General features: G+C 58.6%; 3 protein-coding genes and 1 pseudogene across 13 annotated transcripts; 1 reads left to right on the top strand and 3 right to left on the bottom strand.

The window, feature by feature from the left end:
* Positions 1 to 261: 261 nt before the first annotated feature.
* BET1L (Bet1 golgi vesicular membrane trafficking protein like) lies at positions 262 to 5,332 on the bottom strand. 5 transcript variants are annotated; one of them, XM_016137202.2, is made up of 5 exons: positions 5,216 to 5,332; positions 2,942 to 3,033; positions 2,617 to 2,673; positions 2,361 to 2,516; positions 262 to 1,215 (listed from the first exon to the last, which is right to left on the bottom strand). In XM_016137202.2, exons 2-5 carry the CDS (start codon positions 2,981 to 2,983, stop codon positions 733 to 735), a joined length of 738 nt encoding a protein of 245 aa, XP_015992688.2. In that variant the 5' UTR covers positions 2,984 to 3,033; positions 5,216 to 5,332; the 3' UTR covers positions 262 to 732. The 5 variants fall into 5 exon arrangements, with proteins under 5 accessions (XP_015992688.2, XP_036076179.1, XP_015992687.2 ...); XM_036220286.1 differs by lacking the exon at positions 5,216 to 5,332 and adding an exon at positions 4,989 to 5,083; XM_016137201.2 differs by lacking the exon at positions 5,216 to 5,332 and adding an exon at positions 4,511 to 4,613.
* Positions 5,261 to 11,330, top strand: RIC8A (RIC8 guanine nucleotide exchange factor A). Of its 4 annotated transcripts, XM_016137193.2 has the most exons (11): positions 5,261 to 5,402; positions 5,785 to 5,883; positions 6,160 to 6,207; positions 6,295 to 6,885; positions 7,313 to 7,404; positions 7,942 to 8,092; positions 9,149 to 9,244; positions 9,322 to 9,466; positions 9,543 to 9,687; positions 10,052 to 10,389; positions 10,488 to 10,603. In XM_016137193.2, the coding sequence occupies exons 2-10, from the start codon at positions 5,800 to 5,802 to the stop codon at positions 10,365 to 10,367; spliced, it is 1,668 nt and encodes a 555-aa protein (XP_015992679.2). In that variant the 5' UTR covers positions 5,261 to 5,402; positions 5,785 to 5,799; the 3' UTR covers positions 10,368 to 10,389; positions 10,488 to 10,603. The 4 variants fall into 4 exon arrangements, with proteins under 4 accessions (XP_015992679.2, XP_015992678.2, XP_036076177.1 ...); XM_016137192.2 differs by lacking the exon at positions 5,261 to 5,402 and having other exon boundaries at positions 5,686 to 5,883; XM_016137195.2 differs by lacking the exon at positions 5,261 to 5,402 and having other exon boundaries at positions 5,689 to 5,883; positions 10,052 to 10,171; positions 10,488 to 11,330.
* Positions 11,331 to 11,870: 540 nt separating this feature from the next.
* On the bottom strand, positions 11,871 to 23,189 carry SIRT3 (sirtuin 3). 4 transcript variants are annotated; one of them, XM_016137196.2, is made up of 7 exons: positions 22,684 to 22,887; positions 18,814 to 19,005; positions 18,505 to 18,737; positions 17,673 to 17,773; positions 16,428 to 16,589; positions 13,148 to 13,357; positions 11,871 to 12,325 (listed from the first exon to the last, which is right to left on the bottom strand). In XM_016137196.2, exons 1-7 carry the CDS (start codon positions 22,764 to 22,766, stop codon positions 12,314 to 12,316), a joined length of 993 nt encoding a protein of 330 aa, XP_015992682.1. In that variant the 5' UTR covers positions 22,767 to 22,887; the 3' UTR covers positions 11,871 to 12,313. The 4 variants fall into 4 exon arrangements, with proteins under 4 accessions (XP_015992682.1, XP_015992686.1, XP_015992684.1 ...); XM_016137200.2 differs by lacking the exon at positions 11,871 to 12,325 and adding an exon at positions 19,941 to 20,068 and having other exon boundaries at positions 12,770 to 13,357; positions 18,814 to 19,029; positions 22,698 to 22,889; XM_016137198.2 differs by lacking the exons at positions 11,871 to 12,325; positions 22,684 to 22,887 and adding an exon at positions 22,900 to 23,189 and having other exon boundaries at positions 12,770 to 13,357.
* Positions 15,112 to 15,229, bottom strand: LOC118603624 (annotated as a pseudogene).
* Positions 23,190 to 23,192: the final 3 nt, after the last annotated feature.

The following is a 23,192-nucleotide window of genomic DNA, read 5'->3' as shown; positions in this document are numbered from 1 at the left end:
GCCCCACGAGGATACAGGTCACAACCACCCAGTCAGTGCCTAAAAGGCAATGCTTCCATCACCCCCGAGTGACAGGATCTTGGGCAGTCAAAAGTGAGCAGCAGGAAGTGACCGGCTGCCTGAGGGGCCGGGGAGGGGTGGAGATGGGAGGCAGGAGTGGCGCGTGAGCCTTCCGTGCCACGGCCAGTTCGTAGACCAGGGTCCGTCCCACACCGAACTCTTCCAAGCCCCCAAGGAGATGAGGACACCGAGGACCACACGTCTGCTCCCTCACGAAGCTGTTTATTGAAAACGTTACTGCTCGGTCTTTTCCTTGAATTACAGGTTAGAGCCTGCCACTTTGTCCTTGCTATAACAGACTGAGCCCCCAGGTCCCTCCCTGTTTTCCTGGTCTTGGGAATCAATGTCAGCAAACCCCCCTCATCCCCAGGATTAGGTGCTGAGGGTCCAGGGCTCAGCGGCAAGGTGAGGCCCGCAGGAAGCCCTGCTGATGTGGCAGCTGCATTCACCATGTCCCCTTCGCGGACCCATCCCAACACCACGAGGAAGAAACAACTGTAAAACAAAAAGGAACTAAAACCCAGGCCCTCGAATGGCCGGGGGGGCTGCACAGAGCCGTGGGGGGGATGGAGAAAGCTCTCCCAGAGGCCAGCTAGGTCCGCATCACGTGAAGAGTGGGCACAGTGGAGCAGGGACCTCCCTCGGGGGCGCTCTCCAGGTGTGGGGTGAGCATCACGGGCCCAGGAAAAGCTGGGGGATGTGGAACTTGCGTTCAGGTGTGTGTCCTGCCCACGGTGACCAGGTAGAGACACAGGCAGCCGCTATGTAGCCTGGCAAGCAACGGCCAAGCCTCCACGACAAGGACTGACAGATGAGCAGAGGGCTCAAAGCTGCAGTAGCAAGGCAGGACCTTGGGGGCTCGGACGTCGAGGAGCAAGCGGCCGAGCCCCAAACACAGAGGCGGGTCAGCCGACCTGAGTGTGACACGAGCCCACGCTGGAGGCCAGGGGCACACAGAACAGGACCCTGGGGATAGAGGCGGGGCCTCCTCCCCCAGCAGGACAGAGGGCACTGCAGGGCCGCTGCAAGGCCTGGCCTGTCGGGTGGGCGGGGGACACACAGGAGCAGCGGCAGTGCTGGAAGGCAGGCGTCCGGGGCTGCAGACCAGAGCGAGGGGGGCAGCAGGAGCAGACGGGCCCCCGGCTGCGACTGCACCTGCGGCGACCGAGCAGGGAAGGAGACAGTGAGCCGCCAGTCCCCGGGCAGCAAGGGGCAGTGACTAGGAAGGCAGAAGCTGGAAAGAGGACGGACGGACACACGGCCGACAACTCCTTCCTCTACGGTGTTTTTACGCGAACACGAGGGTGCTGGGATGTCACTGTGGGGTGTGAAGCCGCTGGCCTGGCTGGGCCTGTGGTTTGGTTTGTGAGCGTGGGGCTGGCCAGGTGGGCAGCAGGAGCCCGGGGACAGGTGGGGGGGCGAGCAGTCTGCCAAAGCAGGGGACAAAGGGGTGGCTCAGAGCCCCCACAGCAGGGGGAGACTTGCCGAGGGAAGATGGGCTGGGCTTGGTGTGGGGAACTGCCCAGTGACCCTTAGGAATTGACCTATGGGCCCTCCGAAGAGGGTTTTTGCAGGGATGACCAACCCCCTCTGACTCTCAAGCGCCAGGCAGGCCTGTTTCCACAGACCTGCTCTCCTGTAAACACATCTTTGGTGCTAGGCTGACCCTAAGTCCTGAGAAAACGTGACTTTGTGGTCTTGGATAAATGGCCGTGAGATCGGGAAGGATCCGGGCCCGGTGCCTCCAGCCAGGACTGCAGTCCACTCTTCTGTCCACAGCCCTGCCCTTCGGCCCTGGAGCGGAGGGCAGGCGCAGGGCCTGGTGGGGGGCCCCGCGGCCCTGGCCAGGAGAAGCCGCCACATCTGGGATGAGGACTCGTGGAGGAGATGGGGCTGATCAGAAGTCCCCAGCACAGCCCTTCCTGTGTCAGATCCAGGCGCCTCAGACACCAGATGTGGCCTTACCCGGATAAGGACATCAGAGCCCCGAGGGCTGCAGAAGGGCTGCTGGCCACGGGTGGCCACATCCAGCACTTCTGGCTGCTCTGCTCGGACATGGCTCTGACAGTGCCTCGAGCACCAGAACCCCTTGCACACACGGGACCAGCCAACACAGCTCATTGAATCAGATGCAACCACGGGCTCCCAGCCACACAGGAAGAAGATTCCTAAGCCACGATCGCCATTTCAAAGGAGTATTTCGTAGGCAGGTCCTCTGGAGCCCAGGACACCAGGGTGGGGAAGCCTCTGGTTCCCCCAGGCACCCACAGAAGCCAGCTCCCACTGGCTCACGTCCTTGCCTTCGACAGGAGGTAGGAGAGGATGAAGAAGACCACGATCAGTCCCACAGCCATACCACACAGCAGCTTTCGGTTGTCGCGCCCAGACCGTGCCATGGTGGAAAAGCGCTTCACGCTCCCTGTGAGCAGGCCTGTCACGCTGGTGAAGTCTGACTCCTGAGGGAAGAAGCCCGGCCGGGTCAGACGTGGGCGAGGCCTCCATGGCCCACGTGGGGCCTGCACAGGGGGCGGCGCAGGGCACGTCGCAGACCCTCACCATGCCATCCAGGTACCGGTTCTGGTCTTCCGTGTCCCTATCGATGTCCAAGGCCAGCTGGTCAGGACACAGAGGGGGCTGGGTCAAGCCAGGGCAGACACCTTGGTAGCACCCGACCCCCTACAAAACCAGCAGGCCCGGCCGACAACTCTGCCAGACATGGCGCCACCACCAGAGGTCAGGTACGGGTGGCACCGAGGCCTCACGCGAATGAGCATGGCCATGAATGGGACAAGGAGGAAGTACATAAAGCCCTTCCAGGCTTCGACCCTCCCTCTGATCCCCACTCTGGGGTGCCGGATGGAGAGGGGAGATCGCTACTGACCGATTTGAGCCTGGTGACCTTGGAAGCCAAGCTGTCAGTCATCCGCTTGTTCTCCAGGTCTAGAATCTCCTCCACAGCACCAGAGCTCTGGGCTGCAAGAAGAGAGAGGCTGAGGAGTACATCCACACGTGAGCCTGACCCTGCCTGTCAGTCCTTTGTGGCCTTGGGGACCCACCGCAACCCCGTCTGCCTAAGTCTCACGTCTGGGGGAACTGCATCCATCTGTGCTGAGGAGCAGGCCCAGCTCTAAGCCAGGGTCTGGTGCGTGCGCTTCGCGCACGTGGCACAGGCTGCATAAGTGACAGTGTGCACGAGCACATGTCCTATGTCCTTGTCCGGGCCAGGAGAGGCAGGAACCCCGAAGTGCACAACCCCAGACAATGCAGTCAAATTGGCACTTTCAGGTGTCATGACAGAATCTGTACCACCCCTCCATGACATCGCCTTTGGTGTACTTGGAACCTGTTCTCAGAGACGAACAGTAAACTGTGGTAGGGAGACTTAGCAGCAGGAAGGCCCCTCAGGGACCACGTGTGAACTGGATCCTAGAGAGACAAGTAACCGGAGGAAACAGCAAGCAATGCTCAACACCAAGGCACAGGTGCTGAGGTCGACCCCTAGGGCTGGGCCTAGGTCTGCTCACCTCTGCGACCCACCGAGGGCTTTGTCTGACACTCTGAACACAGTGCCTGCTGAGACCTGCCCCAGGACTAGGGCTGGGTCAGGCGATTCGGTACTATCGCACCAGGTCTGTGAAACGATCTCTCCCCAACTTGGGTTGCAAATCTGCTGCGGGGCACATGCCTCATTGTGACTTATTATTTTTTTTTTTTTAATTTATGCCTACAGCACCCTGGTCTTCCTAGGTGGTCTCCCATCCAACTACTAACCAGGCCCAACCCTGCTTAGCTTCCAAGATCAGGCATTGAGCTTGTTCAGAGTGGCATGGCCATGAACCATGGACCGTGGCTCCACTGGGCGCCAATCCAGGACCTTCTGCGTGTAAAGCAGACGTGCTAACCACTACACTATGGAACCACGTCATTGTGACCCTTCTAATAGCGGTGCAGCCCTAAGAATCACTGATGTGTACAGGCCCCAAAAGAAAGCGTGTTAACGTCCCACCGGCCCCTTCTCATTAATTCCTAAAGGTCATAACAGCTCAGAGAAACAGGCAGTCAGCATCCCACTTCGCAAATGAGAACAGGGGTCCCAGACAGCAAGTGAGGCGTCCAAGGCCCCAGTCACTGCGAGGCCGGCTTAGGCCCTCCCACCACGCAGCCTCCGCCTCTAGGAGGGCGTCGACCCAGTGGCCGGCCAAGGCCCAATGCGGAACGGTCTCGCAGGGGACAGAGCGTCGGGGACCCCGCGGCTTCGCCGAGCGGATGGGCAGGAGCACCCGCAGGGTCCCAGCGACCCCTCACGGCACCTCTGTGCGGGACCCGGTGCAGCCCGGCCCCGCCAGTTCGCAGGCCCTGCCGAGGCCACTCAGCAAGGCAGGCTGCTGAGGACAGCGGTGTCGGTGACGGCCGGTCCTGCCGCCATCCGGCTCCGCTGTCCCGCGCTCACCCCGAGCCCAGTCCGCCATCGTGCCGGGTTCCGACCCCAGGCTCTGTCACCGCCTCAGCCACAGCCGCCTCCGACGTGGCAGTCACGGGAACGGGCTTCCGGCACCGCCCCTTCCGCCTCAGCCCGCCGACTTCCGGCCGAGGTCTCGGCCGTGGAGCGCAGGGGTGGAACCTATAGTGAGTTGACTTGGGGACCGGGCGGTTAGTGTTTTCAACGCGTTACGGTGTAGACAGACACTTGTCAACCCTCCCGCACACTCGGTGCGGCGCCGGGTCCCAGTTGCTGCTGGAGGAACGAAGTGGAGATCGGTGCCTGCAAAGAGCGAGCACTGCAGGACACGCAGGCGTGAAGCGCTCGGGAAACGAAATGAAGCGAGGAGGGGTGGGAGAGGCGGGGACCTCTGCCTTGGCTCCCGGGCACTGACAGGGCCCAGCGCGACGTAGCTGCCCCACAGAGACCCGTCGCATGAGTTACCCACCCACTGCAACGGAACACATGTTGTGTCATTAGTCCTGCCGACAAACCGTAGAAGTGGGACTTTTTATCACAGTGCTATGACTGCCTAACGTCGTGATTTGTCCGTTTTTGCTTGGCTGTCTTCACTTCTGGAACATAAGCGCCACGAAGAGAGGGAAGTGTGGGTCCTGCTCACCCGCATCCCACCGCCTCGCACGCAGCAGACTCTAAAACGCCTGTCTGACTAACCAAATGGTCACGGGGCTGCAAAGTCCTTTTCCTTTTTCAGCTGTGCTTTCGCCCTCGACACCCCATGCGTTCTGTGGCTTGAGAAGGGCGTCGGTGCGCGTGTAGTCAGGGGCTGCGGTCCTCTCCTGCCCACGAAGCGCCGGGAGGCGGATTCACTGTTCGGTTCAGCGGCGACTCAGGTCCCAAGGTCGGACGATCACCGAGTCGGATCTTGAAGCTGGGGATGAACGAGCAGCAAAACCTTCAAACACCCCCCTTGCTAACTTAAAGCGCGCACAGCCCGGGCCCCGCCCCGCGGCGCCGCGCACGCCCTCCCGGCCTCCCCCGCGCGCAGCCCAGGCCCCGCCCCGCGGCGCCGCGCACGCCCTCCCGGCCTCCCCCGCGCGCAGCCCGGGCCCCGCCCCGCGGCGCCGCGCACGCCCTCCCGGCCTCCCCCGCGCGCAGCCCAGGCCCCGCCCCGCGGCGCCGCGCACGCCCTCCCGGCCTCCCCCGCGCGCCGAGCCAAGGCGGGGCGGGTGGACTCCGACCCGGAATCGCAGAGCGAAGGCCCTTTCGCCTTCTTGGCGCAGGGTGCCCGGGGCGCCATGGAACCCGGTGCGGTTGTGGATGCTGTGGAGACGGGGAAGGAAGACGTGATTATGGAGGCTCTGCGCACATATAACCGTGAGGTGAGTGGGAGCCGTGGATGCGGGCCGCGCGAGGCGGTGGGCAGGGTGGGGCGCGCGTCGGCGGACAGAGGGTGCGTGAGTGTGTGTGGGGGAGAAGGGAGCGCAGCGCGAAGGGGCGCCGAGTCTGCGAGGAAGGTCTGGGTGGGCGGTCGGGGTGCGTGCCTAGGGCAGGTGTGTGGGGTGGAGCTCCACCTACTCAGAGTGGTGCCTCATCCGGGGAGCTGCGCCCTGCCCCGTGTGGACCTGAGGTTCCTGAGCCTCTGGGTTTCTCTGCAGAACTTCCAGAGCTTCACGTTTGATGATGCCCAACAGGAAAACAGGAAGGTGGGTGCCTACCGAGAGGTAAAGGGGCAAGGACGGGTGGCTGCTGGTGGAGGGGTGTGGTGGACCCACTCTTTTCTCTCCCCATAGAGACTGGCGGAGCTGCTGGTGTCCGTCCTGGAGCAGGGTTTGCCACCCTCCCACCGCGTCACCTGGCTACAGAGCATCCGCATCCTGTCCAGGGACAGCAGCTGCCTGGATACCTTCACGAGCAGCCAGAGCCTGCAGGCACTCGCCCGCCACGCTGGCATCTCCATCTCCGAGGGGTCAGTTCCTGAGCCCCTAGACATGGACGTTGTGCTTGAATCCCTCAAGTGCCTGTGCAACCTCGTGCTCAGCAGCCCGGTGGCACAGATGCTGGCAGCGGAGGCCCGCCTGGTGGTGAGGCTTGCAGAGCGCGTGGGGTTGTCCAGCGAGAGCAGCTTCCCACACGAGGTCCAGTTCTTTGACTTGCGCCTCCTCTTCTTGCTGACGGCACTTCGCGTGGACGTGCGCCAGGAGCTGTTTCAGGAGCTGCAGGGCGTGCGCCTGCTGACTGATGCGCTGGAGCGAACACTGGGCGTGAGCCCCAAAGGGAGACCCCCGGAGCTCCTTCCTCCTCCAGAGGCCGAGCGGGCCATGGAGGTCCTCAAGGTGCTCTTCAACATCACCTTTGACTCCGTCAAGAGGGAGGTGGACGAGGTGAGGCCGACTTGCACCGCGGGGTGCTCACTTAATAGCTGGGATGTCTGGACCTGCCTTGTTGACAGGCACTGTAAAGATTCTGGTTACTCAACGTGGAGAAGATAGGAGGAAGCAAGGAGGTGCCCATTCTGGCCAGGGGCATTAAGGAAGGTTTCCGAGGGACGGGCTTTTGCTGCTTGGCAGGGGGGCTACGTGGTGAGAGGTGGTGGGCAAGTCCCCTCCATGAGACTGAGAGTGTGGGGCCAGGATACAGGGTACAATGTTCTCAAAAGGAGACCCATTGCCATTCATAAGGGGGTTGGGGAGAGGTGTGCCCAAGACAAAATGCAGTAGTTCCAGAGTGGGACAGATAGTGGGACCTCAAGTGGCAGTGGTGGGGACAGGTGCAGCTCTCTGTCACAGGAACCCCTTTTTCTTTGGTCAGGAAGATGCTGCCCTTTACCGGCACCTGGGTACCCTTCTACGACATTGTGTGATGGTCGCTGCTGCCGGAGATCGCACAGAAGAGTTCCACGGGTGAGGGTGGGGCCTGTCATCCTGGAGGGAAGTGTGTTCACTTGTCTAAACCGTGGCTCCCAGCCCCAGTGCTGGACCAGCCTCCTCCTAGAGAGCCTTCATCCGTCTTGGTGGGACCAGACGAGTGTGTTGCCAGCGAGCTCCGGCTTTTGCCGTACACGAGTATAAGAGCTGTGAGTGGAGACAGGAGTGTGCCTTTGGCCCTTGGGTTGTGGCAGTGGATGGCGTAGTTGCAGGGCACATGATTGTTTTCCATTCCCAATGACCTGCCTTTGGGTAGCTAGCTCGTGGTTTTCCAGAGACTGCCTGTGGTGTTTCAGCTCAGATGGAGGATGGTAGTGGGGCATCCGCAGAGTGCCTCCCTCTCAGGGACCCACCCCACTGGGCAGGCATGCCCAAGATCAGTCCCTCGCTTCAGCTGCTCTTAGGCTCCTGAATGCTGGGTCATGTCACGTGCAGCCTCAGCAGGGTGCGCCATGCGTTGTGCCTGTGCTAGGAGACTGGACTTACCAAGCTTCCCTCCCCACCTGTCGCCAGCCACACAGTGAATCTCCTGGGGAACTTGCCCCTCAAGTGTCTGGATGTCCTCCTCACGCTGGAGCCACAGGAAGGCTCACTGGAGTTCCTGGGCGTGAACATGGATGTGATCCGTGTCCTACTCAGCTTCTTGGAGAGGCGTCTGAACCAGGTAGGCAGGGGGACCTGCGGTGGGGGCCGCCCGGGAGCTCAGGCTTTCCCAAGCCGCCGTGGCCATTGACTCTGCGAAGTGCACACTGGTCAGCGGCGATCAGCTCAGCGGTGTGATTTGGGCAGTTCCTCCAGCCGCCGTGTTACCCAGCCAGGCCCCTCATCCCCGAGAAGCACGCGGACCCTCCCACACACGCCTGAAGGTTTCACTTTTGTGGGTTACTGCAGGGAATCCAGTATTCACAGTCAAGTGATGTAATCATTTTCTGGATCTGTGGTTCCCTCCTGCGTGGTCCAGAGAAGTCCCAGTCCCTGCTAGTGACCTTAGACTCATGGCACTGAGCGCAGGCATCCCTTGGTGACCAGCATCAGCTGTCCCGTGACCCGCAGGAACCTCGGGGCAAAGGCTCCCTGATCCTGCAGCTGCAGCAGAAGATGTTAGCCAGCGGGGCCCTAGGCAGCCCCTCTGGGAGCTTGCAGACCTGTTGGCTAAATAGCGTGAACCTCTCAGGAGTTCATGTTGCCTGTGTGCGCTGTGGGCTGGGTCACACGTGCTGGGCATTGGGCATTGGCCATGATCGTCTGTGCTATCACTGTCACTGCTGGTGTTGGGATCCATGGAGGTGATGGGAGGCCGGGAAGGGACAGACGCTTCCTGCTCTGTCTGAAACTCACACAGTAGGGGTTTCACGCCTTTTTCTTTGCCGGCCACCTTCTGAGGGCAGCTTGCATGCCAGTAGTGTGCTCACGGCTTCAAACACTGTCTCTCCCGCGTCCCTGTCTCACGGATGAAGAAGCTGGGCCTGGGGGGGTCATGTTACTGGTTCTGCGTCACAGCATGCAAGTGGCCTCACGGATCAGGTTCCAGCACAGTCTTGAAACAACGCAGACACCCACTGCCCGCTCCTGGTTCCCGGCCCCTCGCCTGGCTGGCTGGCTGGCTGGCTGCAGTGGGGCCTTGTCCTGACTGCTTCCTGCTGGGACCATGTGGCACATGTAGCCCCCTGGCCACTGGTCAGCAGCTGGCACAGTCTCCCTGACAAAGACCTCTCTGCAGACACACAGGCTGAAGGAGAGCGTGGCCCCCGTGCTGAGCGTGCTGACTGAGTGTGCCCGCCTGCACCGCCCCGCCAGGAAGTTCCTGAAGGGCCAGGTACAGCAGGGGGTGGCGGTGAGGCCCCGCTCACCCTGACCACTCCCGGCAAAGCTGAGGGACACCTTCCTCCCCAGGTGCTGCCACCACTAAGGGACGTGAAGACCCGGCCGGAGGTCGGGAAGCAGCTGCGGAACAAGCTGGTCCGCCTCATGACACACCTGGACACCGACGTGAAGAGGGTGGCTGCAGAGTTCCTGTTCGTGCTGTGCTCCGAGAGTGGTGAGTGGGAGCCGGGCGGGCTGTGCACCCCCGTCCCCCCGGCTGCCTGGCACGCTCACCTCTGCCCACCCCGCAGTGCCCCGTTTCATCAAGTACACGGGCTACGGCAACGCGGCCGGCCTCCTGGCTGCCCGGGGCCTCATGGCAGGCGGCCGGCCAGAGGGCCAGTACTCGGAGGACGAGGACACGGACACAGACGAGTACAAGGAAGCCAGGGACAGGTGTGTGCCCCACAGCCTTGGGCTTCCTCACTCAGCACCTGTCCCCGTTCCTTTGAGACTTGTGGGCTTGGGGGGACAGCCTGACAAAGGGTTAAGACCTTTCGGAGTGTGGCACTTTGTGAGTGCCGTGGATCCTGACGTCGGAATGTTTCATTGAGCGCAGAGGTGAAAGGGGCCCAGCCGTCTGGGGTCCCAGGTGGCGAGAGCTAGCTAACTGCTGCTCCGGGGAGCAGTCTCTTCCCGAACTCGCCTCCCCCTTCCCACCTTCCCCGCAGGAAATGCGTCTTGTGCCAGCCTAGGCACAGGCGGGCCCTCCCGTGCAGAGGGCCACTAACGCATCCTCCCTGTCCCTCCCCGGGAGCAGCATAGACCCCGTGACTGGGAGGGTGGAGGAGAAGCCACCCAACCCCATGGATGGCATGACGGAGGAGCAGAAGGAGCACGAGGCCATGAAGCTGGTGAACATGTTCGACAAGCTCTCCAGGTGCGTGGCATGGCGAGGCGGCCCGTGCTGTGCTGTCCACCCCGGGAGGTGGTGTGGGACGAGGGCTTCGGGGTCTGACGAGGCTGTTTCTTGTTTGAAATCACCCGCTGTGGAGAAAATCCCTGAGGTTCGAGTCGGGGTTCAGGTCAGCACTGTGTCCATTTTACAAATGGAAGCTGAGGCCCAGAGAAATTGAGAGACTGCCTCAAAGCCATGAGGTAGCAATCAGGGTTCAGGCCTGGATAACAGGGTCCTATGCAGGCTTCCCCAGCAAGCAGAGCAGCCAGGGCGGAGCCCAGCACACCTTTTTCTGCAGGCACAGAGTAATCCAGCCCATGGGCGTGAGTCCCCGGGGGCAGCTGACAAGCCTGCAAGACGCAATGTGTGAGAGCATGGAAGGACAGCTCTCCTCGGACCCCGCCTCAGATCCCGACTGAGGACGGCCGCTCTTCCGCTCCCCTTCAGAACCGGTGCTGCTCCCAGGATGTCCCTGGGGCTGTGACCTGGGGATGCCACGTTCCTCTCCGGCTTGGAGACCTCTTTCTCTTTGCTCCCAAAGTTTTGTTTGTGATCCGCCTCTGGTCCGATTTGTTATCTCTGGGACTGTGCGGGTCTTGCGCTGCTGTCACTGGAAACTCAGCTTCTTCATCCAGAGCCAAAAGGACATGCGCAGAGGCTGCGGCCCGTGGACGTGGCTTAGTGGGACTCAGCCGGCGTGCGTTTGGGAAGATGGGCTGAGCGTGGGTGCGCGCAGGCTGGCATGCTGGCCCGGAGCCGGCGGGTTGGGCAAGCGCTGCATTTCAAGGGAGAGGAACCTGCTGTGACATCTCATACTGACGTCAGAAACGTTCTCTCGAGGTGTGCGCTGATTTTGTCCCCACTGAGCAGAGCTGGAGGCCTGTTCTGCAGCCTCGGTCCTGGCTCAGCTGCCTGCTGTAGGGTCCGTGGCGCATCCTCACTGGTTTTGACAGTGGGATCTGTCTCTCCCCCTGGCGTGGATCATAGATTCACAAAGCAAAATGCTGCACGTGAAACCTTAAATCTGTATCACGTCTCACAAAGTGTCACAAACATCCCGGAGTAGTTTCAGGTGAGAAAGTGCGTTTGTGTGAAGGTGTGTGTAAAACGTCAAGTAAAGGCACATTAAGGAAAGGGAAAAGGCCGGCTTCGTTCTTTGCGGAGCTGCACGCGTAGACCTGCACTGTCCTGCTCAACCTGATGCGGGAGGTGGCTGTCGGTTGACTGTTCCCGCTGCGCTCTATCCCAGGGCCTGCTGGAAACTGCCAGGAAGGAGGGGCACATGGGGTGGATGGGGAGCAGGAAGGGTAACCCCAGTAGGAGGGGCCTGAGCAGGGTGGGGGGGCAGCCCAGGTCTCCAAGACCCTGATGCCTTCTGCGTCATGTAGGTTAATTCTGGCAGCGTTACCAGAAGTCCTAGTGGGGAGACCGGGGACAGGGCGCAGTTAGAAAGCTGCTAGGAGGGTCTGGAACAGGTGTTCCCTGGGGAGGGTAATGTGAAATGTGTCGGGAGAGTGGGCTGAACAAGACCGTCTGAGGCCGGAGGCCGGGCAGCACCCATCTCCAGCGTCCTCCGTCAGCGGATTGCTCCAGTCAAGGGGATGCCCACGCCTCCCAGGGGCCCCCTTCCACACTTGCTGTCAGCACCTGCATTCCCTCAGGAGACAAATGAAGGGATGCCTAATGCCTATGTTAAATTTATTTTGTGTCAAACTAAGGACAACCTTCTAATAAAAATAACTCTGCCAGGGAGGGCGGCGCGCCAGCACCGACGCACGGCCTGCGGCCCGGGGCTGCCCTCTGGGCCTGGATGGCTCACTCGGCCCGAGACTGGGTCTCGGGTGGAGGCTGCACACGCGGCGACTGCGTCTGGGCTCAGGGTCTCTGTCAGGAGGTGGCTTCTGTGTCATGGGCTTCCCCAGTGCAGGGAAGGGCGGCTCATTTGCACCTGGCGCCCTGCGTGACTGGCTCAGCTGCAAAGACACTCAGTGCCAGCCTCGCGCTTCCTCAGGTCCTGTGTTCTGCCTCGGCCAGGATCTGTAAACACGCCCCAGCTGCTCTTCAGCAATGGGTGGCGACTCCCACGTCTCTGCTGGTCCAGGGAGCGGCCATCGCCTATCCATGCTATCCACTGAGCTGGAACACAGGAGAGGGGTCAGCTGTGTGGAGACGCCTGGGCTCAAGCTCCTTCCTGAAGCAGAAGCTTCCGTGGCTCCTGGCAAACGCTGCTGCTCAGCCCGACCAGGGAGACCCAGCGGGGCTGGCAAAATGGCTGTGTGGGGCCTCGTCAGGCAGCCAGTCCAGTTGTGCCCCACCATTCGCTCCCGGCGAGCAACTCTAAATAAGGCCCTAAGTCCTAACCGCATTTATACACTGCGAGACGAGAAGCGGCACCGGCCAGACCTTACAGGGCCGCTGCCCGAAACCCACAGGTGCGGGCCCCTCCCCCCCGGCCGCTGCGCGGAGCTCGTCAGGGCCAGCGCAGGCTCTGAGAACGGACGCTGGACTGCAGATGCCGCCTGCTGCCTCCTGCAGAAGAGAACCCCTTCCCCCAGGTGCCAAGTCTCAAGAGAAATAACATTTCTTGTGACTTCACTCATTTATTGGAGGTTTGAAGTCCAAAGCTTGAAGGCTCGCTGGCTCTCTTCCCCCTCAGCAGGCCAGCAGGCCAGCGGCCCACCTGTCTCTGAACCCGCAGCCACGGCAGTGGGCACTCCTTGACCTCAGGGAACAAGAGCTGGCTGCTGAGGTGTGACGGGCACAGACTGCCGGGACGGCACCCCTGCTCTGCCCCTTGCGAGCAGGCCTCAGCGTCAGCAGAGGTCATGAGGGCCACAGGGCCCCAGATGGTGCCTGGACCGGGACTGGCGGCCAGTTGCCAGCTACCACTGTCACTCTCAGGCCACCAGCTCCATGCCCGGTGGGCCGACCGCCGCAGGGCCCTGCTCAGCAGCCCACCTTTCCGGTCTCCCGCTGGAGAAGGTCCTTCATCTCTCCTGTCCAGCCGAGCAGCTCCACCAGCTTTTCCACGCTGTGAACCAGGTCCCCCAGCTGGACCACGTCCCTGCTGCGAGGACACCACGCCAAGGGCCCTACCACGTCCCGGTTGATGAGCACTCGGGGCACCGAGTTCCGCACGGCTGCAGACAAGCTGGCAAAAGGTTCCACCTGCAAAATGGGCCCAAGTGTGAGGAGCTCAGCGTGCACCCTCCAACCGCTCAGGAGACTTCATGCCACAGCCCCCAGCCTTGAGACGGCAGAATGACAGATCGTGGAGCAGGGAAATCCAGTACCCATGTGCTGTCCTCCGTCTCCCTGCCCTGGTTCCCCCGCCCCTGCCTCAGCCTCAGCACGCCCTCCCTTCCTCTGGCTTCTGCGGCGTCTCCTGGACCAGGCTCATCTGGGCTCGATCCCAGCAGCTACACACACTCTGACCTGTCCTCCCCCTCCCCGCCGCCTCCTCAGCACACCACTGACGCACTGAGAGCAAGGACCTGGTCCCAACCGTGGGCCACCAATGAGGGTCTCCTAATGAGCCCATGGGCTGGGCGGCCGTTCCACCTCTCTGCGGCCTTCACTGTCCAGACCTCCAGAGAGGCCGAAATTCTGCCTATGGGCTCCTTCATCCAAAGGGTGATCATGCAAGACACGGCGATTAATAAATGGTGCTGAGACTGGCTCATCTCCTGGGAGGAAACAGCTCAATTCCTGCCTTTCACTGAAAACATTTCAAGAGGATTAAAGATTTAAGTGTAAACAAAACAGCTCTTGAAGAAAATTTGTGGTTTCTAAGTAAAGGTAGGAAAGGATTTTTTAGGCCTGACAACTGAAGTCAGATAAGACAGGAAAACAATATCAGACTACAATACTAACATAGCTGCATGAAAGTACTTTGTAGATAAATAGTTCTTAAATCTCACCACCATAAACCAATTGCAAAACCAGTTACAACGTGCGCCTATAAATGGTTTATGTTGTTAATCGATAAACTACAAATATGTAATTTATGAATTTACATTGCTAACTTACAGACAAACCCAATGAAAAGTGGTTAAGAGATATGCAATTTGAAGGAAAGAAATAGAGGTCAATAAACAAAAAAAAATGAACTTCACTGTTCATTAAAGAAATGCAAAATATCACACATACACATTTTTTCACAGTAAGATTGGTAAAGACATTTAATACTGGTATTGCTGATCACGTAGGAAAATGGCCACTCATACTGGTGGCGGCAGCGTAAACTGCATTTACTATGAAGTACTGACAGGAATGTACAAAACCGTGTACATGTGGATGGATATTCACTACGTTTTTAATATAAAAGCTATACTCTTTATTTTTGTGGGCCATCAATGGAAATTGCTAAAATAAACACTATAGATCATAGTCCCCTATCTTAAAGCTCTTGGGGCGGGATGCTTTTCAGAGCTCAGAGTACTTCAGGTTTGAGAAAAGACGGCTCACATACCACACACCCCCCAGTGCAGGGGACCAGGCGCTCCACACGGCGTGTGAACATTCCCTCCACGCCACGTGCGCGCCTGTGAGCCAGCTAGACGGCTGAGTGCTGCGGGCTCCGTGCTTACAGCTGAGCACTTGGCTTTGGGGCCCCAAGTGGGACCTCAGATCTGTACCCATCCAGGACTCCATGGCCACTAACAAGGTAGGTGTGTGAACACGATGGCATCCCAGTCCGGTGAAAGACCACCGCGTTTGTGTGCACAGGACAGAAACTCAAGGGGACACGGAACAGAGCACTAACAGTGCTATTGGGACTGATGGTGTCCTGTACTTTGTTCTCTACACAATGTATAAATTTTATATTTTATATATATTTTTTAAGGCGAGGCAACCCTTCGTTGACCTCACAGATTGCGAGGACCTTCTCAGTTTACAATCCCTTATTTTTTTATTTTTCACGCCTATGGCACCGGGTCTTCCTAGGTGGTCTCCCATCCAAGTACTAACCAGGCCCGACCCTGCTTAGCTTCCGAGATAGACAGGACTGGGCTTGTTCAGGGTGGCATGGCCATAGACTACAATGTATAAATTTTTAATAACAAACATGGAATTTTTGTAATCAATGGGGAAAAAACTATTTTCGTGTCACTTAAAAAACAGAGAGGGCTGGTAGCCCATGTGTCCATGCCCAGTGACAGGCACAGGTCAGCCAGGTGCAGCCCGCTGGCCCCCTGGCCTCTCCCACACACATCCCCACCAGGCCCAGTGTGGGCACCAGGTCCATCCACTTAGAGCTCTTCTGTTTGCCCACTCCAGAACCTCGCCACCTAGCACAGGTCCTCCCTGACTTTGACATGTCTACTCAGCAGCCCAGCTACCCAGCAGTCCTCACACCAGTGTGACCAACACCTAGGTCCCCAAACCTGCCCACAGGGCTTCTCCAACTCAGGAAACAAGGCCATCCTTGCAGCTGCTCAGGTCCCCACCTGGAGTCTCGCCAGCCATGCCTCCACTGCCCTCTTGGCTTTACCTGGCTTCCTGCCATCACCACTGGGTCACCCCTGCACTCTACTAACTGTCCCTTCTCCCACACTTGTCCCCCATGGCCTGTTCACGACACAGCGCACAGATGGACAGGAAGTCAGACAATCACCAATGCTGTCCCTACTGCCTCCTCCTCACCAGTGCCACATGGCCTGCTGTGCAGTGTCTCCTGTCAGAACTTCCCCACCCAACACCGCCACCTCCTTCAGCTTGGCCAGCATGACCTTCCTGCCAAGGCATACATATGCAAACCAACCTGCCAACACGTGGTTCCCGAGCCCTGGCCTTCCCATCACCCCACGCACTGTGCAACTCCTCTGTGACACTTGCAGTGTCTGTCCAAAGCACCAAGACACAGCCCCTCCCACAGCTCTGCCTGAGGGCCAGCCTCTGGGACGCCGACACACGGCCACCTATGTCCGCAGCTCAGCTCCTTTTGGGAGCTGCTTCCAGCACAGAGCTGGCCGCTGTGACCTGGGAGGCCTGCTTCTGCAGCTCTGTCCCCTTCCCTCGGCCCACCCCCCACACACTGGCCATACCTACAGCACCTCTAAAGCTGACCTCCTTTTCCCCACCCTGCTCCCCATCCCCCGGGAATACCTGTTTCCTTACCAGCTGAATCTACTCACCTTCCCCAGGTGGGGCCCCAGGGTGCGCCCCCAGCCCCCGCACCTCTGCCTCGCCCGGCCAGCCCTGCCCCTGCATGTCCACGCGCCACCTGCTGCCAAACCTGCAGGGAGGTCCCGAGGATGAGCAGCACGTCTGCCATGGGGAAGTCAGCCAAGTGCAGCAAGAACCTCTGGGGCAGCGGCTCCCCAAAGAACACGATGTCGGGCTTCACGATGCCGGTGCACACGGAGCAGCGCGGGACCCTGTCCACCAGCACATCGGCCTGCGTGACACACACAAAGTGGGCCCGAGGGAGACATCGCAAACACAGTTCAAAGGAAAAGGCAGAAACATCTTAAGAAAGTTTCAAACATCACACAGCTGAGATGGTAAAATGATCACCCCATAGATACACAACGAACCAGCTTCAGTAATTATTGACATTTTACCGATTCTGTTCATACAGCGCCCGAAATTTTGGGAGGACCACAAACTGTGTAACTCCACAGTATGACGTTCTGGGAAAGGCAAAAAGCTAAGGGGATGGCGAGAGGATCAGTGGTTGCCGGCGGCTGGGAAAGGCAGGAAAGGGGTTGGCTGATTCATGGACACAGAGCTGCCTTCTGGGGTGATAGAAATGTTATGGATGTCCTCAAGGCCGCTGACCTGCACTCCTTCAAACGGCGAACCCTGTTATGTGAATTTTACCTCCACCAAAAACGGAAGGCAGTGCGCTGTGCCACGCTGCTACCTGAGAGCTTCACCTTTGTGCACGACTTTCAGCTCAATCCCATTCTACTTGGAGAAACCATCCTATAGAAGTACACAGGGGCATCAGCGGGGGTATCGCTGCCATGTTATTTTTAATAGTAAAAATGGCAAACGTCAAAAAATATCCCACAATAGATGACTAAATGTAACACTCTTTCGTTACAACGTATACTCTAAAACCAGTGAGCAAAGCAGTAGTTACTGACAAGACATCCATGAAATTTTGCTTAGTAAAAAAGCAAGTTGTAGAATTTTAAGCTTAATGATCTCGTTACAAAAAAATAAAATTATAACTGTGTGTGGGTGCAGGTTCACAAATGTTTGTGTGTGTTCATATATGCACACCTTTTTTAAAGGTGTAGACCTTCATGCACCCAACTGTTAAAAGTGGTCTACAGGAACTGGTTATAAGGAGATTCATTTTTCCCTCCAAATTTCTGTACCGCAGTAATTTTTGACAAGCACACACAACATTTCCAATTTAAAAATAAAAAAAAACATTTTCATGGTATTACTGTTCTCTCGCCCTTATGACACGATGCTTTTGAGATACCACTTTTCCGGATCACTCTCGCAGTGCAGTATGACAACTCACCCAAAAGCTCTCCCCTGGGAAGGTTCTTCGGCAGACAGTGCAGGTAGCAGAGGCAAAGGATCCATGAGCTTCAACCAGCTTTGAGGCAGGGATGCCAGATGCTGAAATTCAAACGCGAACTAAGTCCTGCTGCCTCTGGGGCGGGCGCACGAGCCCCAGAGCATCACCTCTGGTCACAGCCCCCACTGGAAGCCTGATGTCCCTGCCTCTGTCACCTACAATGCTACCCACCACCACCCCTCAACCAGAATAAGCCGAGGGGTGAGAGCTCCCAGGTAGAGGCAGGTCACAGCTAAAACCAAGCCTGTCAAAACAGCACAAAAACATCCTATGTAAGTTCAGATACAATTTCGTCCAATGCCTAGGAAAACATTTTCTATTTTACAGACACCAAGCAAAGGTAAGAAAATAATATAAAGAAGTTTCCAAAAATTATATTTATAGATTAAATTTGTAATTTGAGGAATATTCTTCAAAATAATCCAGAGTTAAGAGAGAAGATAGAAGGAGGACAGGGAAGAGGACATGAAGGTTCTTTACATTCTTTGTCTCTTTACTTCTGTGGGTTCAAAAATCCCATAATAAAACCTTCAAGAGAATTCCTCATGTCAGATTAGCAAAACCAGAAGCTCCCGAAGTCAATGTTAGTTCTGGCCAAAACTCAGACTGGCGGGGATGCTGGCGAACAGGGCCACCAGCGGCCCTCGAGCACTCAACGGACGCTTCTGTCAGGAACGAAGGCATAGCTAGGTGGCTCAAGGCCAGTCACCGGGGTAGGGACTGAGACGGGACCCTGTGGTGGAGCGCGCACCCCGCACGCGGCCCGGCTCACCTCTCTCAAGCCCGTCGATGTTCTGTGTGTAGAGCCGCAGCAGCAGCCCCTTCTCATGCAGCAGTCGCAGGAAGTAGTGAATGACGTTGGGCCTGTAGTGCCCGGGGTACAGCTTCTTGGCCAGAGCGAAAAAGGGCTTGGGGTTGTGAAAGAAAAACGGCAGCTCGAAAATGGCCTCCGGGTAGGGGACGTCGTACTCCTGGAGGTTGCTGTAGTGGCCGCTCCCCGGAGACCTGCGGAGAAGTGGGGGGCTGAGAGCGGGCGGGGCCGGCGCCAGGGTGGCAGGGGCGCGCGGGGCCGGCTGGGCACCTGAAGTCCGGGATGCCGCTGGGTGTGCTGATGCCGGCGCCCACCATGACCAGCACCCGCCGGCAGGCTCCAGCCCGGACCAGCTCAGCTACGTCCTGCAGGGAGAACTTCTCTGTCCCGCCACTGCCTCCGTTTCCATGGACACCTGAGATGCCGGCGGAACGAGATCCGGGCCTGCTTCCTCCTGTAATCCTGACGGAAAAAGCAGAGTGGCCGCTAACCGACGCCAGCCGCGGACACGCTAGCGGCTGAGAATGAGGCCGCCGGCCCTTCTGCGACACACCGCTGAGAACGACCGGACGCCGGCCTCCTGCTCCCCAGCGAGTACCCTGCCACCACGAACGGCTTCTGGGCAAAAACAGGGGGCAGTCTCAACTCAGAAATCAAGACTCACTTGGGAGCGAAAGTTTCGCATTAGTGGGAATTGTGCGAACAAGGAAAGCGTCGTTTCCTGACCCCGTCGTCGAGGCCATGCCGACGGAACGGGGTCCGCACCGAGGGCTCCGGCTGGGGCCGGGGGCACCTCCGTGGGCTCCGCAGGGCTGCATGCGCTCACACACTTGGGACAGGATGAGTGAGCAGCGGCCTTTAAACGAAGTTAAGCATCTCAGACTTTACACCAAAGATTATCAGGATGAAAGTGGGTTCTAGAGACCGTTCCACAAAGAAACATCCACACTCTGAAGGCCAGGGGTTCAAACCATGGCAGACTTCGACATCCCCAGTGAATTCCGACGCTGCTCCCTTTCCAGGCAAACAGACCACACGGCACCATGAGGCGCTGGGGAGGCTAGAGCCGGGCGCCCGCCACAGGCTGCAGGCTCCGGGAGGCTTCGCAGGGCCCCTCCGGGAGCCAGAGGCTGAGACTGGCTGGGAGAGCGAGAGGCTGCTCCACAGGAACAGAGCGAGACACACAACAAGTCAGAGGCTTCGGGGAGGCCTCCAGAAAGCACCAGGAAGGAAACAAAAGCGATACAAAGAACACAAAACCTGGAGCAACCCCTGAAAACACCGGGCCAGGCCGCCTGCTTCCTCATCTGCTCTGAGGGCCCCGGCCTGGCATCTAGCCAAGCTGCAGACTTCTTGCTCTCCTGCCTCCTGCTGGTGACTTGCCCAGAGCTCAGGACTGCCAGCCCACTACACAGGACGCCGTCCTCACAGCCCCAGGGCTGGCAGCCACCATGCCTGTTCTTCTAGGACATGGTCCTTGGTGACCCTCCCCTAAGACAACTCTGACCTCAGTAGAGAGAGAGCCCTCCACCCTGGGAAAAAGGGATGCAACGAATGGAACTGAAAACCCCCAAATGATGATGACTCTAAAGTGAACACAGACATAAAAACAGGAAACAGCATTTCTTTAATTCGTGTATGATACACACAAGAAGTAAGCCTCTAAGTGCGCATCTTTAGACACGTGTCAGCACAATTTCGACTTGTCTCCTAGCAAGAGGGCCCTAGCTCCCTCTGTGTGCTTTCTTTTGTGTTTTTCCTACGTTCCTTACAAAACCAACACTGTAAAATCTCTGGACTGACCGACTTGGCGCCTGAAGATCTGCTGCCTACGCGCCACACGTCAGCACAGCAGGTGCCACTCCTGTGACAGCCCCAATTCTCCCTCTTCCCCCCATACACTCCTCCTTCCTGCCAAACAAAAGGACGCCTGGTTCTTATAGATCCCCGCTGCCTGGAAAAATCTTTTTCCACCTCAGCATATCCAAACCTCCCATACGCAAGGCCAGGGGCAAATGCCACCTCCTTCCTGGGCCCACAGCAGAACCCCAGGGAGAAGTCATTTCCCCTCTTCTGAGAGGTGACACTACTGGCACCCTACTCCTTTTAGGGTCACCCCTTGCCTTTATGCAGTTACCCTGCACACTGCCTCTCACGCCCCACGCTGGGGTCAACCGCAGTGCCATTCAGGGACTTGCTTGCCACACACAGTCCACTCACAGCCTTCTGTTGTCACCTCTCCTGCAACATAAAGCATCACCTTGGTTTTCCAGAGAGCCTGATTCTGAGGGGTGCGTACTGAGGAAGGGGAGCATGACAAGCGAAGGCATGTGTGCGGGGCTAGGGGCACCAGAAGGAGTCGGAGCCCTTGCTTGCTGCCTGTCCCTTAAGTCACTCTAACATCGAACCTCAGCTGCCAAAGTCAAAGCCAGGAAGAGACACTCTCACCTCCGTCGCTGGAAACCAACCAGGGGAAAGTGCACACACAGCGGACACCAACGCCCTCCCCACGCTCCTGCAGACGCCCGTGACCAAGTGAGGCCCGCTGCGTGGGAGGCCTGCGGAGAGCACCTGGAAAGGCAGCTCTTCTGAGGGCAAGTCGGGACATCCCCAGGGGATTTGCTAAAGCGAACCATACCAGCTCGTCAGGGGCGATAGAATGCTCTGGCTCCAACCAAAGCGATGAAATGACTTCAGCCGGCACTGAAAACATCTACTCACCCATGGGCCCCACCTAAACATTTACTGAGGACGCCCTAAATGCAAGCTAGTGTGAGCATACAAAATGAAAGAGAAAAAAGTTGTGATCTTGTGATTTGTAGTCAATATATATTTTGGTCTTCGTCCCCAAACCCTAATTTCCTAAGAGCAATGGAAGCGTCTTCTGTTGGGACACGGGCCTTTTGTCTCCAGGTGCTGAAGTTGATTCAGGGCAAAGGTGAAATGGGTGCTCATGAGGAGCCCCTTTCAACCACTCCTGGCTTTATGTTAATGAGACTTTCAGAAACCCTCTAAGGATGGGAGCTGGTTGCCAGGGGAACCAACCAGGATAAGAGGGGTGGAGCCTCCCTAAAAACCCAACAGGAGGGGGCTCAGAGAGCTTCCCCACTGGGGAACCAGAAAGCCGGCCAGGCCCAGGGCCCAGACTCCACGGCACTGATGCTCGCATTAGGGGCCCTTCCAGCCCTTCTGGCCTATGCGTCTCTTCCCCTGGCTGCTCCATCGCACCATGTCACATCCTCTTAACAAGCTGGGGCACTAGTAACTTAACCGGTTTACAGAGTTCCGGGAGCCACTTCAAGCACATGAATCCAACCTGAGGAGAGCATCATGGGGACCTCCACTTTACAGCCCAAGGGTCAGAAGCAGAGGTGACAACCTGATTTGGCATCTGAAGTGGGGGCACTCTTGTGGGACTGAACCCTAGACTGTAGGATCGTGTACCATCTCCAGGTCATGTGTCACGACTGACTCAAATTTGTGGGACATCCAGTCAGTATCTGTGGAAAACTGGAGACTTGCTTGCTGGTGCTGGCAAAAGGCACGTATCACGTAAGTTATTACTGTCGTTGAGCATCTGCCAAGAGCAAGGTGTTATATGTGAGGCACATCTCTCAGCTACATAAATGTTAGTCACTGAAAAACACATGGACAGAATTTTACCAAATGTCCAGAATATACATAACTGTCACTTAAAGCCTACATGGCACATGGGATCGGATTTACTGGCTGCAGGGGGACCCTGAGAAGCAAGTCTAGGAGTAAAAAGATTGAAGAAGCATTTGTCTCCACATGGACGTAACTCCGCGACATACTGTTTAGTAAAAACGGTCAGATACAGAACAGAACGTAACTAAAAAGCGGGAGGTGTCAGCAGTGACACCAAAGTGCTGCTTGTACACGCCCGAAGTGCCCGTGAGGAAAACACTAGAACAACCCGTCGCCACCGGGTCCCCCCCCCACCCCCCGAGTGCCCCGACCCGATCTCCCCGGGTCCTCCCAGCGCCCCGCCCACCGCGCAGGGGAGGCCGGCCGGCCGCGCTCGCCGTCCCCGAACGCCACTGGCCACCGCGGCGACAGTGCCGCGGCCCGTCTCCGCCCCGGCTCCCGCCCTGACCCGCGGCTGCTACCCAGACGAACCGAGGCTGGCGGGCCCAGGCCCGCTCACCTCCCGGGCCCCAGAGCCTGAGGGCGCGAACGGCGGCCCGAGCCCACAGAGCCATGTTCGCCACAGCCGCACGCGGCGTCGTCCCCGAGGGTCACGTGCCCGCCCCGCGCCCCGCCCCCACGCGTCCGGGGGGGCCACGGACGCCAGGCGGGGCCGGTTCCCCAGTGCGCGAAAGCCCCGCTGCGCACCCCGAACGCCAAAGCAGGGCCCTGCATGTCGCCGCCCCGCGCTCCCAGCCCTTTTTGGCCTGGGCGGCGAGGCGCACACTGCGAGCGCTTTCATGATCCTGCGTCTCGCACCAGTCCCGGGGTGCTGTTATCGTCACCCCCTCTGGAGACGAGGAACTGCGGGCGCCACAGGCCGAGGCCGCACGGCCCGGCGACCGTGCGCTGCGACGCCGCGGCGGCACTGCCCGCCGCGCGGGAAAGCCAGACGAGCCCTCACGGAGCTGCGTCCCCGGCGCGGAGGCGGCGCCACCCGG

This window comes from Rousettus aegyptiacus, unplaced genomic scaffold (assembly GCF_014176215.1).
Source record: "Rousettus aegyptiacus isolate mRouAeg1 unplaced genomic scaffold, mRouAeg1.p scaffold_m13_p_5, whole genome shotgun sequence".
NCBI lineage: Eukaryota > Metazoa > Chordata > Mammalia > Chiroptera > Pteropodidae > Rousettus > Rousettus aegyptiacus.
Note: the sequence above shows the minus strand (reverse complement) of the source record. Positions and strands in the feature narration are given on the sequence as shown.

Coding starts and splice junctions, on each gene's coding strand:
- RIC8A (XM_016137193.2), top strand. CDS start 5,800: ATGGAACCCGGTGCGGTTGTGGATGCTGTGGAGACGGGGAAGGAAGAC. Junction 7,405..7,941: donor CGCACAGAAGAGTTCCACGG/GTGAGGGTGGGG, acceptor ACCTGTCGCCAG/CCACACAGTGAATCTCCTGG. Junction 9,245..9,321: donor GGAAGTTCCTGAAGGGCCAG/GTACAGCAGGGG, acceptor CTTCCTCCCCAG/GTGCTGCCACCACTAAGGGA.
- SIRT3 (XM_016137200.2), bottom strand. CDS start 22,766: ATGGCTCTGTGGGCTCGGGCCGCCGTTCGCGCCCTCAGGCTCTGGGGC. Junction 20,069..22,697: donor CGGGAGGTGAGCGGGCCTGG/GCCCGCCAGCCT, acceptor CCCAGGGTGGAG/GGCTCTCTCTCTACTGAGGT. Junction 16,590..17,672: donor TCCCAGGGGAGAGCTTTTGG/GTGAGTTGTCAT, acceptor TGTGTCACGCAG/GCCGATGTGCTGGTGGACAG.
- BET1L (XM_036220286.1), bottom strand. Junction 2,674..2,941: donor AGGTCACCAGGCTCAAATCG/GTCAGTAGCGAT, acceptor TGTCCTGACCAG/CTGGCCTTGGACATCGATAG. Junction 1,216..2,360: donor TCTCCTACCTCCTGTCGAAG/GCAAGGACGTGA, acceptor CGGTCGCCGCAG/GTGCAGTCGCAGCCGGGGGC.